The sequence below is a fragment of the Lissotriton helveticus genome, chromosome 10 (assembly GCF_964261635.1).
Source record: "Lissotriton helveticus chromosome 10, aLisHel1.1, whole genome shotgun sequence".
In the NCBI taxonomy this organism is placed as follows: domain Eukaryota; kingdom Metazoa; phylum Chordata; class Amphibia; order Caudata; family Salamandridae; genus Lissotriton; species Lissotriton helveticus.
The window spans coordinates 718,425,751-718,446,718 of NC_136071.1; the positions used below are offsets into that span (position 1 = coordinate 718,425,751).

Below are 20,968 nucleotides of genomic sequence, written 5' to 3' on the forward strand. Positions count from 1 at the left end.
CTAAGGTCATCTCTGCCTTTGCTCTTTCTCGTATTGGCTATTCCAGAGTTCTTTTTCTGGGTCTCCCAGATTCAGCTTCAACGAAATACAGCATATTCAGATCTGTACAGTATGAAAGGCTACTGTTCTTAGGACATTTGACTGTGTCAGTTGCCAGAAAAAAGTAGCTCCCAGTAAAGTGGGGATTCCATTCAAAAGTCTGCCACATGCATTAGACCGTCTATGAACTTAACAAGTCTTACTTTAAGAAAAGATTGCTGAAGTATAATGCCGATCTCCTCCTCTATTCCTCTTCTCTCGTCTATTGATATAAGTTCCCAGATTCAGATTTGCAAGTGTTGGTGTACACCCCTTGCAATACCCATGACCTAAAACGTGGACCGGTCTTCCCCAAGAAACCTTCAAGTGATTTCTCATTTAGAAAGACCTTGGATACCTTTTGATATTTTCGGTGAGTTGTCCTCTCTTCTTTCTTGTATCTGCTACTTGAGGTAACACTTGGCGCCATGATGCTCCCCTTGTGGGCTAAAATCAAAGGCATAATGAAACAAAAGCTATGTGCTGGGAATTTTGTTTGCGGCTAATTGATCAGGACCAGCGTGGCTGGTGTTCTGCGTCTGGATCAACAGTTTACAGAGAATGTCGCCTTATGGTCATATTACTGGATTGAAAGACATTTGTTTGTATGTTGTTTATTACAGTTAAAAAGAATACATTATTTCGAGCATTCTTTTTTGATCGATGCATTTCATTACAGATTTTCTCTGAAGTGGCTACATTTTCCTGTCATTTGTTCTTTAGTGCCTGATTTGAAAAAGAGAATTCGAGTCCATTTGCTGAACGCGCATGGCCTGGATGAGGCTGGAATTGATGGTGGCGGAATATTCAGAGAATTTCTAAACGAGCTGCTTAAATCAGGCTTCAATCCTAACCAGGGATTTTTTAAGACCACAAATGAAGGATTGCTGTACCCCAATCCTGCGGCTCACATGCTTGTTGGAGATTCTTTTGCAAGACATTATTATTTCCTTGGCAGAATGCTGGGAAAGGTAAGTGTGTGTTTTTTTTAGTCATCAGTAATGTGTCACTCAAGTACATCAAAGTTACCAAGAAATCGTGCAACAATCATTTACATCATAAGTATAGACATTTGCTCAAAGTAGCACTCAGAAATGTCATTTACGAGCAGTAGCTCATATTTGTGTCACTAAATCTGAAGTGATTTATTCCCAACCCATTTCATGCAGCTAACTCATGTCTACTGTGAAGTTATATTTTTGCATGCATTCAGAAACGTCACTGCACTAATAGTGCCAATATCTTTAATCAAATAAATTGTTACTATGAGACAGTTGTGTAAAAATACATTTTGTTGCGTTTGCTGTAATATCTTGAAGCCATTGTTTATTTAGCAGGCCTTCAAACCCTACGTCAATGGGCAAAGAAACACAGAACAAATGGATTTTGCTTGTGTGTTAAAATTCATCATCTGATAGAGACTACTAGCCGCAGATTCCTTAACGTAGAATTATCCCCAGGCGTGAGACTGGATCCGGAAAACTTTTTGCCACAGCATCCCTGCACGCTGGGGGGGACAGCACCACGTGACTCCGCCTTGACGTCGTCCGCGTTCATGACTTCTGTGAGGCAGCGGCGTTCTGCTAGCGCGATTTAAATTGTCATGCCAGCCAGTTTGTAGGACTAATTTCTATTATTTTAAGCCGATAAAATAAAGTGTTGTTTTATTTTTAGCTCGCCCCACTCACTTATTTTAGCCTCACTTATTATACCAGACAGCCAGAAGATATATTATCACAGTTTAGAATCTGCTCTTGAATAACTGTTGTTCATTTTAATTGCGCCGTTCTCACCTCACCTCTGCTTCTTGAAATCCCTCTCACTGCCTTGGACCCCGGCCCGTCACGGCTCGTGCCGGTTGAACGGAGGGTCATCTGGCAATCATCTAACTGCCGGGACTCCGCCCGGAAGTTGCAGTCAGCAGCCTAGCATTTGCCCGCTATCCTTTCCTACTTAAAGCAGGGCAGGATGTGGCGCGCGCCAAAGGCAAGCCCGTCTGCGCCCGTCCGTGCTTGACCGTCGCCAGATACCAGGACTCCTGCCCATTTCGCTTCTGGCCTTAGTCACCATTCAGCTTGTAGTAACAACACGACTTCCAAGGTAACATGGCACTATTAAAACATTCTAGCACTGAATTAAGAAGTCTCAACAAACCCCATTTAGATATTACCAATGGACAAGATGCTGAAGTACATTGGAACTTAGACGCTGCAGGTACAACAAGTTTTAATAAATCTAACCAAACTCCAAATGTTCTAAGTCTCAACCAATCCTCCATCTCCACTCAAGTTAGCGCGTCTATCTGAATGCCCGTTCCATCCCAAAGCATTCGCTAGAGGTATGGAGTCTTTTAGATCTGGAAGTTCCGGACAGGCTACTTCATTCCAGAAACCTGGTTGCATGAAGGTGCTTCCCCTGATGTGTCTACCGCCTTTCTGCCCCACTATAAGATAACCAAAGTGGACAGGAAAGAGAAAAGAGGAGGCGGTTTATTAGTAACCTCCCCGAAAGACCTAATCATCACAGTTCTTGAAATTAAGAGTGCACGACACATAGAAATATGCATTTTTAAGATAGATGGCCTATCAAACGGTACTTGGAGAGGGGCCTTAGTCTATAGACCTCCTGTACCCAAAGAGGACTTTCATGACGAATTGCTAGAAATCATTGCTCCCCATGTATTGGCCTCGGAAAATTTCCTTCTAATTGGTGATTTTAACTATCATGCTGAGATTTTGTCAAACTCAGATACTGACCAATTGATCTCAAACATGAACACGCTCGGTCTCTGCCAACTGGTCACGGGCCCTACTCATAACGCTGGCCATACATTGGACCTTCTTTTTACCAACTTCTCGGGTGTACAAATAGAACCCCCTACCCCGCTATTATGGTCAGACCACTACATGATAAAATTTGTTATCCCTAACAAAACGATTAAAAACGACCATAAGAGTGAATTAATAGACCGACGATCCTGGCAGAAAGTCACTCCATCCCTTTTTGCCACACATTTTCGCCTAAACCCATCTGGTCTCGAAGTTAGTAAAATCAAACTGCACATGACCTAGATGAAGCAATTAGGACTGCTCTGGATAAAATTGCTCCATCTACCCAGATTAAAATCAAGTCCAGAGCCACCCCATGGTTCACGGACCAGTTAAGGGCCACTAAGTTCCTGTGTCGTACGGCCGAACGGAAGTGTCGAAAAAGCCAAAAGATGGACGACCGTAAAAACTATAAAGATATCCACCATAATTACATGAATGATATCAAATTGGCTAAAGAGCAATACTTTTTAACTCTGATAAATCAGGCTGAAAATTCCTGTAAAGAATGATATCAAATCTATAAAGAATTCACTTCCCCGTCCAACCAGCCCTTGGTCCCAATCACTCAGGACTGGACGAACACGCTTTCCAAATTCTTCGAAGAAAAAATTATAGCCATTCACAAATCCTTTCCATCATTACACAACAACACTTACTCTGAGGATGTGCGTTGCCTGTCTCAGAATCCGCGCTGTATCTTGAATGAATTTGCAAAGTGCGACAAAAAAATCAGTTACTACTGTCATGTCAAGGATAAAATCAGGCTCACCTACAGATCCTGTACCCCCAACATTTTTCCCCATTATTGCACCGGTAATTCTAGACGATCTTATAAGTCTATTTAATAAATCTCTAGCGGAGGCAACATTTCCCACAATGTGGAAGGCCGCTAGGGTCAGACCCATATTAAAAAAAAAAAACACAGCCGACCAGAAACTACCTCTTAATTATCGCCCTGTATCCTTATTGCCCTATTTTGGTAAAATGATGGAATCCCTTATTAACCAACAGTTAGTAGGCCATCTCGAGAGCTACGAACTACTCAATCCTTCACAGTCTGGTTTTAGGGCGGCACATAGTACTGAGACAGCTCTGGTCGAAGTTATGGATATTGTCAGGTGGGGTTAGACAAACATCAGTCAGCCTTTCTTGTCCTGCTCGACCTATCTGCCGCCTTTGACACCATCTCCCACAGCATTTTAAAACACCGGCTGTGGGAGATTGGTGTCAGGGGAAATGCCCTAAAGTGGCTCAAGAGCTACTTGGCTGATCGTGTCACCGCAGTCCAAATGGGCAAAAATGTTTCAGGGGAAAGACCAGTGAAGATGGGGGTGCCTCAGGGTTCTATCTTGAGCCTCGACCCTCTTCAAAATATATATATATATATATATATATATATATATATATATATATATATATATATATATATATATATATTCACTGAAAAAACCATAGGTTATAGACCATATATAGTTAGGAATTAGCATTTAAAAAACCTTATTTTACTCACACAAAACCATTGAAATTCCATATATAGTTAGTTGCACTAACTATATATCGCGCACCCGCAATCCACTGCTGATCATGTCACATATTACATCATTCATGACATGGTCAGTGACATCACTGATGACATCTCAAATGACATCACTGATGACATCACTGATGACAACATCCAGTGACTGTATGTTTCTGTAAAGTTAAAATATGTCTTACATATTGAAGAATGAGTGGATGTATAAGTGTCTGGATGAAGGATTTAGTAGGTGCGTGACTGACTGTATGAGTGAGTGATTAAATGTGTCTCACTGAATGCATGGGTTAGTGACTAAACTGTCTTAATTTGTGCATCATTATGTCTGTTGTTCTGTAAACTACTGCATGTGTTGATCATTAGCTATACGAGAGGCTATATGTGTTATTAATTGGTTGCCCAAGTATTTATATGGGAGATTGAGTTTGTGTGGGGGTGGCTGGAAGGTGTGTGACTCTATGCATAGATGTGTGAGCAGTTTATTCACTAGGTGTATGAGTTCAAGAGTGCATGTGGAAACAGCTACATAGGCAGTTGACTGTGTGCATGAGTGAATGGATATCTCAATGCTACATGTCATAGTAAGTACATATGTAAAACACAGTACATGTGAGAGTTGGCATATATAAATAACTGTGCATGAGAGCCACTGAATGAGTGAGTGGTTGTATCGATCATTGTGAACTTGTATCAGGGATTGTATAAGAGAGTAAATATGTGTTAGTATATGTTTCAATAAGTAAGGTGTGTTTAACTGTATAGTTGAAGAAATGGAGGTGAGATTGTTTCTTTGCATGACTGACTGGGTGTGTGAGTAACTCCATGGATGAGTGGCAGTGTGTGAGTGTCTGTATACACTGAGTGTATCTAAGGTTATATTAGAGTCTGAAGAGGTTTATCGTATTAGCACAAGAATGATGTCATTTGAGATGTCATCAGTGATGTCACTGACCATGTCATGAGTGATGTAATATGTGACATGATCAGCAGTGGATTGCGGGTGCGCGATATATAGTTAGTGCAACTAACTATATATGGAATTTCAATGGTTTTGTGTGAGTAAAATAAGGTTTTTTAAATGCTAATTCCTAACTATATATGGTCTATAACCTATGGTTTTTTCAGTGAATTTTCAAGGTTTTGTAAATGCTAATTCCTAACTATATATGGTCTATAACCTATGGTTTTTTCAGTGAATTTCAATGGTTTTTTAATAGCAAATATCATAAGCTGTCGAATGTCAAGTACGTGGTAAGTGAAAACATTTTCGCGTTTATGCACACTGATCTGCTTTGAATGGTGCCCCCCCCCCCCTCATTTCTATTAGGAGTACTCTCTCTTTGCAGATAGTGAAAGGTAGTTAACGCAGGCCTTTGCCCCCGTTGTAATCCGTCGTGCCTGCTTCTCTCTCCATTTGATTGATTGTTATCCAAGTATTTACTGTTTTAGAATTAGTTCTCTTTGGTTCATTCTCTATTTACAAACAAACACAGAGTCGCAATACTCTGTTTAGTCTTTGCAGATAACGAAAAATCGTGTAAAAAAAAAAGAAAAGGAATCGAGCAAAATCAGTAGGCCACTAATGGGATCTCTTTTTGACCTCGCTAAAATAGAAACATTAGGAACAACCCCTCATGACAAATACAAAACTAGTGAGATGAACTGAACTCCACACAATGATGGCTGCAAAACAGCTCGGCTCCGCCACCCACCCCGCCCAAAATAACGATAAAGAACGGCTGCCATGATTGGTTGCGGAATGACCACGACGGAGCTACAAAATGGTGCTGCTCTCATGCTAACCCCAGCTTCAGTCTGAAACATCCAGAAACACTGTAGACTACCAATTCGATCAGTTCCGGTAGCGCCCCAATGTAACCCGGTAGAGAAGAACTAGCCCTCCCCTCTTTGACTGATGGTTCTTGTTGCCTGTCCCTTCTGTTGTCATTTAACAGAACTATTTAGCCTGCTGAAAGGGGTTGTGCTCCGACCGCTGGTTGGTGGAGACATTTTGACTATATTCTGTACCTGCGTTGTCGCGTAATGCGTCATATGACGCGCCGCGTTAGCGCATCCGGAAGTCATGTGACTTGTTAATAAAACTTTTCATTGGTTCATTTTACTTTTCTTATTGTAATGATGAAAGGCTTGGTCATATGACCTAAAAATTACGCTTTTCATTACTTCCGAACATTATTTTTTCTTAAATATATGTTATAATGTTCCAGGCTAATGTACTTTCCCGGAAATTTTACAACTGTCCTGCAAGTAAAATATATTCTTTTTTCGAGAAAAAGAGCGTTTCTTCGTCCCATGACGGAGCCGTTGAGCAAAAGAGGGTCGACCTGCTGTCTTAGTCGCCGATACGCCTGAATATGAGATTCTTATCGATCACTTTATGTTGCAGGAATAGAAAACACAACAGCCCTTGACCATTTATCTTTACTGCGTTCCTTCGTATTATACCTTTTACCCTTCATGTAATTGGTCTGCTTTATTTCACTTGCCTTTTAATGATTCTAAAACAGTCACTATTATTAAAAACTTTACCAATGTATATACTACTACCATGTTTTCTTTTAAAAACCTTTATTGTGAAAATGTCATTATACAAATACGAGCCTATAACCACGTGGGCCTGCCACAGAGCAAACTGTAATCGTATATGATGAATAGACATTTACACTGTAGAGGAACGTAACGGGCGGGCCATTAGGTTGCAAGAACTAAGGTGTCTAACAGTTACGGAATCGGTGGACGTACATTTTATAATTAAAATACGACAGGGCCAGTTACAATAAAATTATCTAGATATACATTTGCGGGCAAGTACCATGGGTGACGTTAATTCGAACTTTCAACAGTACAGTAATCAATAACACATCAGAACTTAATATCAATAGGGATGTCGAAATATTCAATCAATTCTCGTCCCCGCCCGCCATGTGCTTCAAAACTGCATACGTATCTCGTGATTTCAAGGTTCTGCAACCAGTACACAACAAGGAGTTACGAGTCCCATTTATTCCGGCGCCATTTTGGGCGAGGACGGGCAGGTCCAGGATATAGTCAAAATGTCTCTACCAACCATCGACTATGATGATGTTCATATGCTGTATTTATTAGAGTAACACTCATCTGCCCACATGAAATTAATTTGCCACAATCTAAACATGTCATTTTAATCTTTCCAAAGTTCTTCTAAATATTTGGGACCGTTTCCCTTGCCTCTGAAGCTCTCAGTGCCACTTCTTTGATGAATGTACTAGCAGGTCAGGGGTTCTCCTCCAAATCTCTCTTTTATGCAGCACTATAATTAATTGGTGCCACCTCTCCATATGACGATGCATGTTATAGTTACCACAACTATATTTTTTTTCGGTTCCTCTGGAGAGTTCATCGTGGCAGATGAAGCGTGTAACGTACCGGGCATTTACCTTTTTTTGCATGTACAGGAAAGGAAAAAAAAATCGAGCGTCCGAGTTCTAAGGTGTCCCAGGGCCATTTTAGTGGACCAGGCCCAAATCCAAAGAACAGGCCGCCATTTTGAGAGTCCTCTTGCAGCCGCCTGTCGCTGTAGCATCAAGAGCAGCCAAAACTCAGCTGAATGGCAACTGAAACGGTAAAGGGGCGCCCCACTACAGCAGACGAGCCTCCACCTAGGAAGGCCCATTCACGCCGGCTCCCCCCCCCTTCGGGCACCCCACGCCGTTATTCGGAGCAGTATTGTAGGATGGCCACACCAGTGCGGCAACTTGCTAGACATCACCTCGGTGGTAACCGAATCTCAACGCCTTGTGGTGTCTTCTATTCAGAAAACATTGTTATGCTGCCTTCGACCTATTCTCCGCAAGTGCGCACACAACTCAACTGCATAGCTTGCTAGACACCACCTCGGTGCCATCCGGATCTTGGAATGTCAGCACCTTTTGGTGTCTTCTCTTCAGAAAATATTGTTGCGCTGCCTTTGGCCCCATTCGCACATCAGTCCGCTACTGACGCCATCTCACAGGCTAATGGGGCGCCCCACGCCGACTTTCAGCATTGAAGAATGACCACACCAGTACAGCAACTTGCTAGACATCACCTCGGTGCCATCCGGATCTCGGCGCACCACTGCAGATGAAGTGCCTCTCAACTATGAAACCACCACGGTGACATCCGGATCTTGGCGCGTTGTGCTGCCTTCGGCCTATTCGCACATCGGTCCGCTACTGACGCCATCTCACAGGCTAATGGGGCGACCCACGCCGAGTTTCAGCATTGTAGGATGACCACACCAGTACAGCAACTTGCTAGACATCACCTCGGTGCCATCCGAATCTTGGCATCTCAACGCCTAGTGGTATCTTCCATACAAAAAATATTGTTACGCTGCCTTTGGCCCCATTCGCACATCAGTCCGCAACTTAGACATCACCTCGGTGCCATCCGGATCTTGGCATCTCAGCGCCTTGTGGTGTCTTCTACTCCGAAAATATTGTAGAAAATATTGTTGCGCTGCCTTTGGCCCCATTCGCACATCAGTCCGCTACTGACACCATCTCACAGGCCAACAGGGCGCCCCACGCCGACTTTTACCATTGTAGGATGGCCACACCAGTGCCACAACTTGCTAGACACCACCTCGGTGCCATCCGGATCTTGGCATCTCAGCGCCTTGTGGTGTCAGTCAGAAAATATTGTTGCGCTGCCTTCGGCCTATTCGCACATCGGTCCGCTACTGACGCAAACTCACAGGCAAACGGGGTGCCCCACGCAGACTTTCAGCATTGTAGGATGGCCACACCAGTGCTGCAACTTGCTGGACACCACCTCGGTGCCATCCGGATCTTGACGCGTTGTATTGCCTTCGGCCTATTCGCACATCGGTCCGCTACTGACGCCGCCTGACGTGCCAACGTATTTTCTCCGCATTTTATACCCTATGCCGCATAACAGGTCATGTGACTTGTTTATAAAACTTTTCATTGGTTCATTTTACTTTTGGTTTCCTAATGATGGAAGGCTTGATCATATGACCTAAAAACAACACTTTTCATTGGATGAAAACTTTTTTTTTTTCCCAAACGATGAAAGCCCCACCTTGTTTCTGGATGTTTCAGACTAAACTGGCGTCAGCATGAGAGCACCACCATCTCGTAGCTCCGTCGTGGTCATTCCGCGAGCAATCATGGCAGCCGCTCCCCACCAGAAGCCTGCAGGAGTCGGGGCCCCCAAAACTTTTGATGAATTCTCAAGGCGGAGGGGACGCTTTCGAGAATGGGGTCCAAGACCTAGCAGACAAGCGTCCGATTTCCAAGGTGTCCCAGGGCCATTTCAGTGCACCAGGCCCAAAAAGGAAAGAGCCTGCCGCCATTTTGAGAGTCCTGTGACAGCCACCTATCGCTGCACCGCAAGAGTGGGCGCAACTCAGCTGAATTGCGGCTTTTGACACAGTGGACCAAAAACGGACGGAATGGCAACTGAAACGGTAAAGGGGCGCCCCACTACAACAGATGAGACTCCACCTGGAGAGGCCCGTTCACGCCGCCTCCCCCGGGGCGCCCCACGCCGTTATTCGGAGCAGCATTGTAGGATACCAAAACCAGTGCTTACTTACTGGACATCACCTTGGTGCCATCGTTCTGCTGCCTTGGAACTATTCGCACAACAGTTTGCTACTGATGACCCACCCCCCGCGACGCCCCACGCCGTTATTTGCTGGGTGGCAACTTACTAGACATCACTTTCGTGTCATCTAGATTTCGGCGCGTTCTGCTGCCTTGGAACTATTCGCACAACAGTTTGCTACTGATGACCCACCCCCCGCGACGCCCCACGCCGGAAATCTGGACGTTGTGCTGCGTTGGGACTATTCGCACAGCCGACCGCTACTTCGTTGTTTTTCCCTAAAAATGTTTATATGTTATTACTATTTTTGTTTTCTTGTATATATTTATAAATTATTAAAGTTTTATAATCTTACTACTTTGTCGGAGTGCTATATATTTTTAATGTGACACATAATTGTAAAAACTTTGATGTACAAAGAGTCATCCCTGGAATCTTCCGCTTCACGCTCGGTCCCCTCCCCAATCACAATACAGGATGGTTTTCAGATAATAGCAACGCTTCTGCTGTGACGGATCTCATCGAGTGTGGACCTTGATCTACTATAACTCCTTTGAAGAGGGGTGATTCTTTACAGCTGTGGCCATAAACTACATCTGCAGGGCTAGCTGATAGCCTAGGACCGGCCTGGACAATCGGACACAGAGGAAAAGGAGTGTCAGAGGGTGCGGTAGTGAATAGGGCGAAAGGGAGGTGTCGGGCGGGCACAGGGTGTGATTCTCAGGGAAGAGCAGCGCAGATGGGGGGAGGTTTATTACCCATGCATAACACAGACAGCGGGGGTGACCACTGCCTGGGTGAGATGCTTGCGAGGGTGGGGAGCCATGCTAAGGATCGACAGCGTGCACAGAGTGGGTCTGGTCAAGGCATCTAAAATGGCTGCCGTGCACGACAAAAGTGTGGCATTTGAAAAAAGACAAGATGGCGCAGACAATGTTTTTCAACACTTCCTGATTTCCTTCGAATCGAACGTTAACAGACGTTGGGGCATATTACCAGGGTTAAACGATATTTATCCCTAACGATGCATTGCAAAGATTTTTTTACCGTCAGAAATTATCGCAGATAAACCTTGCTATTATCAAGGTTTATCGCAAATACGATAAAAAACGACCGCAATGCATTAATATCGCTGAAAACTCCGCGATATTCATGCATTACCGAGCTAATGCTCTTAGCCATGTTATCCACCTCCCATTGGATAACATGGCTAAGAACTGCTCAGGGCAGCTGTTACTTTTTGGAGATATTCGCGCTTATCTCGAATATTTCCAAAAGTTGATAATAGGAGATAGCGATGTTAGCGACTGTTTCCAGTCGCTAACATCTTGGCATGCCCACTTTGCATGTCATTAGTGATAAACATCACTCACATGCAAAGTGGGGCCCAAGATGGTCGCTATCTCCTACTAGCCGTCGCTAACTGGTGTTAGCAACAGCTAGGTAATACAGATATAATTTTATCTCCGCGAAGCGGAGCGCTGTTACAGATATATATCTTGTTTTTGAACGTTAATTTCTCAAAATGCACTGAAGCACATATATTGAGACCTAGCAAAGGCACATCGGGCTACCAGTCCCTAATATTTTACCAAGTTTCGTGCAAATCCATTCAGCCGTTCGATTATTATTATTATTTTTTTTTTTTGCCCCGCGGGGCCCTTTTAAAACCTCCACATCAAACTTAGGAGGTCAGCGAGGATCTACTATGCCCCCTTATGGTCATTTGCCCCTTCGCTTTGGCCTCCTCTTGTCTCTCGATCCTACCGAGAGACAAGATGGCGGCCGCTACGTACTGTTTGGAATGTTTACAGACACCGGAGAGCCAATCAGCTTCGCTTCGCAAAGCTCCGTAACGCGAAAAGTACGCGAAGCGGTGCGCTGTTACAGATATATATCTTTTTTTGAACGTTAATTTCTCAAAATCCACTGAAGCACATATATTGAGACCTAGCAAAGGCACATCGGGCTACCAGTCCCTACAATTTTGCCAAGTTTCGTGCAAATCCATTCAGCCGTTCGATTATTATTATTATTTATTTTTTTTGCCCCGCGGGGCACTTTTAAAACCTCCACATCAAACCTACGGGGTCAGCGAGGATCTACTATTCCCCCTTATGGTCATTTGCCCCTTCGCTTTGGCCTCCTCTTGTCTCTCGATCCTACCGAGAGACAAGATGGCGGCCGCTACGGACTGTTTGGAATGTTGACAGACGCCGGAGAACCAATCAGCTTCGCTTCACAAAGCTCCGTTGCGCGAAAAGTACGCGTCCTGAAGCGCTGCCCGGTCCGCTGTTACAGATATATATCTTTTTTTAAACGTTAATTTCTCAAAATCCACTGTAGCACATATATTGAGACCTACAAAAGGCACATCGGGCTACCAGTCCCTACAATTTTGCCAAGTTTCATGCAAATCCATTCAGCCGTTCGGGCTAAAAGTGAGGCCAACCTCCCTATGGAAAACTCAATGTTAAAAACACGTTTTGGGACCCCCCTTTTTTCTCAGCCCCCCCTTGACGAACACCCCCCAAATTTTCAAGGGCTGCTCAGAAACAAAATGTTCCATTTTCCTGAAAATTTCAGCCAATTCCGTCCACAAACGCCAAAGTTATTAGACATAGAATTTTCAAAAATCCCATAGAGAAAAAATCCTAACTATATATACCTACTGGCGACCGCCAGTAGGTAATATATATATATATATGTGACCCCTCTGGCCAAGGTGATCGGATCCTACAGTTTTGATGTCATATCCTATGCGGACGACACGCAGATCCTGATCACCATTGGTCTGGACCCAGCCGAAACAAAACAGAGCTTCAAGCAATGCATGTCTCACATTGACAGATGAATGAACTCCAACCATCTCCAATTGAACGGAAATAAGTCCGAGATCATGCTGTTCGGCAGGGCCCATGAGTATTGGTCCCATGACTGGTGGCCCTCCAACCTCGGCCCGTATCCTACCCCTAAATCAACCGTTCGGAATTTGGGCATCTATATGGACAACCAACTATCCATGGAGAGTCAGATAAATCATATCTCTGGTACTTGCTTCGGAGTGATGCGGAGCCTCCGGAAGGTTTTCAAGTGGATCCCCAGGGAGTCCAGGAAACCATTAGTCCAGGGCCTGATAATCAATAGAATGGGCTATGGAAATGCCCTGCTGCTTTCAATAAATGAAAAACTGTTGAAAAGGATTAAAATAGTACAGAATACGGCAGCCAGGCTGGTCCTTGACCTTCGTCCTAGGATCTCCTCTGCTCCCTGTTTAAGATCATTACATTGGCTTCCAGTAAAGTGGACCCTTTGTCAGAAGGCTCTGCGCCTCTGGCAATGGATGGAACACCAGGGCGTCACCCTGGTGGTTCAACACCTGTCAGGTTTCCTGAACGCCAGGGCGGACGAACTCAGCCACCAGTGCATGATGGATCACGAATGGCGTCTGAACTCGGACGTGGTGCAAGGTCTCTTTCTGCAGTGGGGAGTGCCTTGTTTAGATCTATTCACCACCAAAGAAAACGCGCAATGTCATCTGTTCTGCACGTTTGGAATTTCCAAGGTGGCACTCACGCGGAGACGCTTTTCATCGCGAGTGGATTGTACGCCTTTCCGCCTCTTCCACTTCTGCCCAGAGTGCTGAAGAAGATCAGGTGCAACCGGGCCCAAGTGATTCTTGTGGCTCCGGACTGGGCTCGAAGAGTATGGTATCCCGAGCTACTCAGTATGAGCATCGATCCCCCGATCCGTCTGCCTCTTCGGGAGGATCTTCTGTCGCAGCGGCAGGGGGGCGGTCCTCCACCCGAACCTGTCCAGCCTCCACCTCCATGCATGGAGATTGAGCGGCGACAGTTGACACCTTTCGATCTTCCTTCCGAAGTCTGTGATTTCATTCTGAAAGCCAAGCGTCCCTCCACCAAAACGGTATATGCCTGCAGGTGGAACAGATTTGTGGCTTGGTGCACAGCGGAGGCTGTGGATCCCTTTTCTGTCCCTCTTTGTGAGGTTCTTCTGTTTCTTTTCTCTTTGGCCCAGCAGGGCTCTGATCTGGGCACTATCAAAGGTTATCTTTCGTCCATCTCTGCCTTTCTACGGCTCCCAGATCAGCCTTCTCTTTTTAAGTCCCCGGTTGTTAACTGTTTTCTTAAAGGCATTACGCATACGTTTTTACCAGTACCCTTCATAATGCCTCAGTGGGACTTAAATCTTTTCTTGACTTTTCTGATGTGCGCTCCCTTTGAGACCCTACATAACTGTCCCTTACGTCTTCTCACTCTAAAGACGTCTTTCCTGGTAGCTATCACCTCTGCCAGAAGGGTGAGTGAGCTCCAGGCCCTTTCTTCCAAACCTCCTTTCCTTTCTGTTCACCCAGACAAGGTGGTTTTAAGGACCCGTCCTTTTCTGCCGAAGGTTGTCACGCCCTTCCACATCGGGCAGACCATCACTTTGCCCACCTTCTTTCGGCCTCCGCATCCTTCAAGGGAAGAGGAGAGGCTCCACCGTCTGGACCCAAAACGTGCGCTCGCATTCTATCTGCAGCGTAAGCAGCAGTTCCGGGTGGATGATCAGCTTTGTGTTGGCTGCTTGGGCGCCAAAAAAGGTCGAGCTGTGCACAAACGGACCACCTCCCGGTGGGTCGTTCTGTGCATCAAAGCATGTTACTCCTTGGCCAAGAAGGAGCCTCCTGTGGGGCTGTGTGACCATTCAACCAGGGTAACGGCAGCCACTACTGCCTTGTGATGCGGCGTTCCCTTGCAGGACATTTGTCAGGCAGATACGTGGGCCTCGCTGCACACGTTTACCAAGCACCTTGACAGTCCGGTCCGGAGAGACGACTTCTTTGGCCGTTCTGTGCTCCGTGACTTTCTGGTGTAATCTTGTTCGCAGACCCACCACCGGGGTTGGTATTGCTCGGGTATCTATTCTAAGGTAAGGAATCTATCACTAACGTGTCTCTTTCAGATGCCCAAGTTACTACTTGTGTAACGATATATCTGTAAGAGACATTAGTTAGTGATAGATTACTTACCGTCCCACCCTTCTGCTCTGTTCTGCGAACTTATTACTAGGGTTAAGGTCATCCTCTTTTAGGGCGCTAGTTTTATGCACCACTGGTCGGTATCATGCATGGCTCTGCGTTTCGGCGCGGAAAGTCGTGTACAGAACTGACGTCAGTGCGCATGAGTGGCGCCTAAGTAGTCTCCGTGACGTCATCACGGCGCTCACGATGCTAGTGACGGAGCACTATCACTAACTAATGTCTCTTACAGATATTTTGTTACACAAGTAGTAACTTGTGCATCAGAAAGAAATAGATGTCAGTGCGCATAGCTGGTGACTATATAGTGGTTTCAATATCACATCTGCGCCAGGATGGTTCCGCCGTAAAACCACTTGACCCAACCTACCAATGCACAAGGTAATTGGTATAGAAAATTCTCCGGACCCAGTCTGGTGCCTGGGGGTATTCACTAGTTGAGTGTAGAAAATTGGATCATTTGGGGTGGGTGACTACCCACTTCAAGGAATGATCAGAATCCTTATTAGGTTTACTCCTGAAAGTCACTAAACTAATCTGAGCTCAACCCCCTGGTTGCTATGGCACAGAGCACACAGGCTTAACTTAGCGCAGTACCCAAACAGTAATAAAGACAAAATACAAAACAATAAAAAAACACACACTGAATTAGAGAAATAGAGTGACATTTAATAATCAAAATGACACCCAAATGACAAAAATGAAATAAGGGAAGCCGGAGATGTGTCTTTTTAAAGTTTTGAGTACAAATGGCGCCAAAAAGCACAAAGCGCCAATGATAGTCAATGGTTGCTGTAGGATGGGACCTCGACGCGATTTGAAGCTGACCCTAATAAAGAGTGTGCCGGATACACTAACTAGGTTCCTTCTGGTCAAAGATTTGACCTTATGTTTTTAGGCCTGCGTAGACTTTGACGGATTCAGCACCCTGCCACAGACATAATAGATATCCTGTCCGCCGGATTACAAGTGCATTTCATCCTATGCTTGTAAAATGCCAGACAGGATATCCGTCACATTTGTGATGGATTATTCTATCTGCCAAACTCTAAATCAAGCCTTTACTTCTTTAAATCCCAATCCACCACAGGGTACACTTCTAAAGCTCCTAGAAGATCAGGGGAGGTACTTAGTGACTCACAAGGTTCGAGACCGAAGCCAACAGCAGGTACTAGTCCAGGTCCATTTTCCACGAGTCAGCTGGGAAGTTGCAGAAAAGACCCCTTGTGCTTGTTGCATCCCTATAGGTTGAACAAGTGGTCAACATTTTGATTCTTGGTGTCTACTTCTTTGTCCGGGGCACAAGAGACAGCAGGTCCAGTCCTCTTCTGTCCTTCCACAGGTCCTTCACTGTTCTGAAGTACTGCCTGCAGATGCCACATTTATGCTTGCACTAGCTAGTGGGTGGGATGGACTACTGGGCATGCCCTAACCAATGGGATAGTTCTCAAGGCCAACTCTTCCCACTTTAAGCATTTTCAAGTGGGCAAACGATTTTGGCCACACTCAACTTGGAATCCTAAGACCATCAGGGTTGGTAGTGTGGGGGAGTGTACTATAGGAATATTAGTGTCCTTCCACATCTAAGACTAAAATCCTGTTTAAGATAGCCACTGTACCCCCAGTAAACCCCGAATCAAACGTCTGGTAGCACAAAAGTGGGGTATTCCAGCAACCAGACAGTGGATATGGAAGAATTGTTGTGACATCCTGTTTTCCTTCCTTTCAAATGCTCCCCAAGTGTTACATCAAAACCTCAGTTGACCTGTCAAGCAGGATTCGACACTCAATCAGAATTTGACACTGTAGTGGCCAAAAGGATACCCACAGCACCCACCCTGCATCATCTGTGAGGCTCAGAGGAGTCATTGCTGCCCATTCAGGTCGACCTGCCAATGCCAGTGACCTATTGTGTAGCTCATGGGATTAATTTCACATCTATTCAAATGCTAATCACTACTTGGTAAAAGTTGGATTGCAAATTATTATTAGCCGCCTGGAAATTCAGACAGGGAAAAGGTAACTTTCTAAAAGTTCATTTTCCTTAATATTCGTTAAAAATCCTACTTAACCATTATATTGGATTTTTAGTAACTATTAAAATAGTTGTTGAATTACTTTTCTAGCTAGTCCCATTCCTGAGATATAGTTTGGGGATACATAGAACAGCTAGGCCTGCCACAGTGAAAAATTGCTTGTGGGAGCTAGTCACTGTGAGGACATGTTGACATTAAATTTCCAGCTCGATTTGTAAATACAACTCACTCTGCCTGTGGGCTACAAGGCATATAGAAGGGTGATTTATCAATATTTAAAAGGGATATTTTGAGTTGTCAAAGGGGTTTACTTTAAAAGGTGAAACTGCCGTTTTTACTCTGCTACAATCAGGCTACACAGATTAGACCTGAAGCCATGTTTGCACTGCCACTGTGGTGGATTGCAAAATATGTTCTGTAGTCCATTGATGGCCTTTAATGTCTAGGCCCAAGTACACTTAGTACCATATACCAGGGACATATAGCCAAGTTAAATATGTCAATTAGGAATATGCAAGTTCAACCATGTTTTAAAGGGGGATCACAGGCTCTTCAGTAGCGGTTCGCAGGGGTAAAATGTACAGACTTCTAAAGCTAGCAAATGTATAGGGTCCAGCAAAAGGGGAAAAACCCTGGGTGACCACGGAGGAAAGGCAGATTTCCTACTGTGAGGAATCTGCAGCTAGATATAGTATTCGCTAGAAAGAGCGTTGTGGAAGGTAAGTAACTTGTTCTTCTATAGACATACAATATTTTATACTAAAATAAATCCAGTTTTTTCTAACAGACACTACATAATCAACCATAGTTTTCTGTCTTTTACCACAGACGACTTATCAGTTTGATCAAATACTTTACTGTTTTCAAGAAACATTCTCTGGTAGTAAACGTTTTTTATGCTAACTGCACAAAAATATATGTGCGATCTTAGCAATACATAATGGCTACCGTGTGCATTGTGGCCCAACAAAGCCATATTTGCTCTCTAGCGACATTTACAAATCACTCGGCTCTAGATGTTCTTGCATATTATGTCACCAGATCCTTGGGCAGCCTTTCGGGGGGAAGTGCTTTTTTCCCCCTTGTGTAGAGACGTAATGCTTACAGAGACATTACCTTTAATTCTTTTCTTTTTTGAAATAGGGAAAATGGAAATTGGTTTAGGGTAGCAAGGCTGCTAGGTTTTTTTCAAACTTGATTTTTTTCTTATTTGTATTTTTCTTTACCATTATAAGATCATACATGGAAACCAAGAGCAATCTTGTCCTTATATAGCATTGTTTTGGACTCATTTGATGAGATTACTCTCTCTATGTTTGCGTTATTGCGTCATGCTAAATAAGTTTGTTTTCGGAGGCCCACAACTTTGGAATCGTGAACAATTTATTGAGTCTTTGAAAACAAAGTATGCAAATAATACATGATGCTGCTTCCTAATATTCAAACTGAGATTACTGATTAATAAATCTATACTTCCCTCTCTAATTACCTTCAGAACTTTATTATATTGTTCATTAAAAACAATGGACTAAATAATTTTAAGTACAGCATGCTCTTTGCCTTTTATAGCCTTTAAAACAAACCGCATTTAAGAAGGAGTTTTTGTACCGAACTTCAGTTTAGCTGTGTATGAGGGCATAAAGGAGGTCTCCTTATTTTGACCTCCATGCCTTGCCATATAATCCATCTGCTGTCACTCACAGCAACGCCTTATTAGCCAAATTTGTGGACACTTACACTGGCAGTTGAAACTTACTGCCATGGAAAGCCTGTTGACATGGCAGATTTTTTGCCAGTGATTAGGTTACGATAAGAGGTAGTAACACTGGTGATCCCATGATAGGTGCAGGGTGCATGGCCATAGTGAATGGACTGAACACCCACAAACTGAAATTTTGTGAATATTGACATACTTTCCAAATTACAGTCCCCCATTTACACACATATACTTGTAACAGAATTCTGTGTTATGTAGCACCTTATGCTACGGTGTTGCTGTTTCTGAGAGGTATTCAAATGATGGACCTTCCAGAGATGAAAAGCTGAGTTGACCTTGACAAAATACAAATTTGTGACCTGTCGATTTACACCAATGTTAGCAGCTGGAATGATAGTATAATTGCCAACCAGAAGTACACTCAGTTCCTTGTGTGATTGTGGTGTATTTGTAATTGAAAGGATTTCTCAGTCAGGAAAAAGTGTTTGTGAAGGAATAAGGACGTAATCTGTTATTGTTCGTTTATGGAAAACTTGCTTTGGTATATTCGGATAGTCCATAGAAGTAACTGTGTGGAAACAAGAGTATGTGCATTTTCTTGGACGATGTTACCTTTTGCCGAGAATGAACATACATTATGTTGAAATACACCAGAGCATGGCTTGATATAATTATAAATACTGCCAAAAGGATATCAGACGAAATGCTTATCCAGATTCAGATTAGCGAAGGCAACTTAAAAACCATCGTCCTCATTAGTACATGCAAAATGGGTTTAGACTATCCGTAACGACATGACCCATCTCAGAGAATTCTGAACACAGTCCAAGATTAATAAGTTGTAAAAAGACATAAAGTTCAGTCATGAGATCACCTACCCATAAGTAAAAGATTAATACTTCACAAAGGAAATGAACTCAGCACCACAGCAAAACAAAAGGTTCCAAAATAAAAAAACAACACCCATTTCATATGATTGGTCATTCAGCTCTGGTAGCAACACTAGTTATAGCAGCGATGAAGAGAACCAGTACCGCCCCCCCTCCCCTCTCCACCACCAGTGGGCCCAAACAATCAGGGATTCCCAATGGGTTTCTGGCCACACCCATACCCACAGTTCCAAAAGGGATTTCCATTCCAATATAGAAGACAAACTTTTTTAGGTAGAGGCCGACCAAGAAACAGAGGAAGGCAGGAACAAAGGGGAGGTCCAACAGTGCAGTGGCAGGAACCATCATTGGTAGTCACAAGGAGCATGACCAAGGACAGCAGCCAAGCAGGGCCGAATTGGGCAACTTCTTAGTGGTAAATTTTAGCATGATGGCTCTATCTGAGGGTGAACTCATGGGAAGGTTTAAAGCCTTTTTTGCCATCTCCAGCACCATGGTTATTAACTTGAAGAATACCGCGCTTAGAATTAAATCTACTTTCCAGCCCCGACCCAGACTACTCCGGCAGCTATCCAAGCATTTGAACAGGCTGTTACCAGAGAAATAGAGGCTATTGATGCCATGATTCTTAAAGTTTTTAACACCCTATCTAATCCAGAGAGGAATGCTCTTAGAAACCTTGAGAACAACTGCAACGTAGTGATAAAGCCAGTGGACAAAGGGAAGCCACAGTGATCCTCTCCTGGGAAATGCATGACAGAGAATGCAGAAGGCTCCTCTTGGATGAGAGCAGCTTCAGGCTCCTTGAGGAAAACCTCACCCCACTTCACCAGCATCATAAGGTCTATGGTGGAAGAAGCAGTTGGAATGGGCTGGATAACCACACACGAAGCAGCCTTCCTGGTACAAAAAGAACCAAGGATTACATTATTCTATACTTTACCAAAACCTTCACAAAAACAAGTCTCCCCCTCCAGTCAGACCCACTGTCTCGGATATTGACTCCATCTTAAAACCATTGTCACAATTTTGTGATCGGTTCTTGAGGCTGTTGGTCAAGGAGATGCAGTCCTTTCTCAAGGACACAAAGGATTTTCTTTGCCTCTTAAACAATATCAGTTTTGATTAAAAACTGACCTTCTGATAGCAATGGATATTGAGGCACTATATACAAACATTCCTCAAGACCAAACACTTCGAGTCATAGAGGACCTTCTCAACAATGCTG

At 44.0% G+C, this 20,968-nt stretch overlaps 1 protein-coding gene across 5 annotated transcripts in view; it reads left to right on the top strand.

Moving 5' to 3' along the window:
* Positions 1 to 20,968, top strand: part of UBE3C (ubiquitin protein ligase E3C) — a 1,115,457-nt gene that overhangs the window by 824,789 nt on the left and 269,700 nt on the right. For all 5 annotated transcript variants that reach the window (XM_078663264.1, XM_078663263.1, XM_078663265.1 and 2 more), the window contains exon 19: positions 802 to 1,049. In XM_078663264.1, coding sequence (XP_078519390.1) covers positions 802 to 1,049 — 248 coding nt within the window. The remainder of the gene's footprint in view (positions 1 to 801; positions 1,050 to 20,968) is intronic.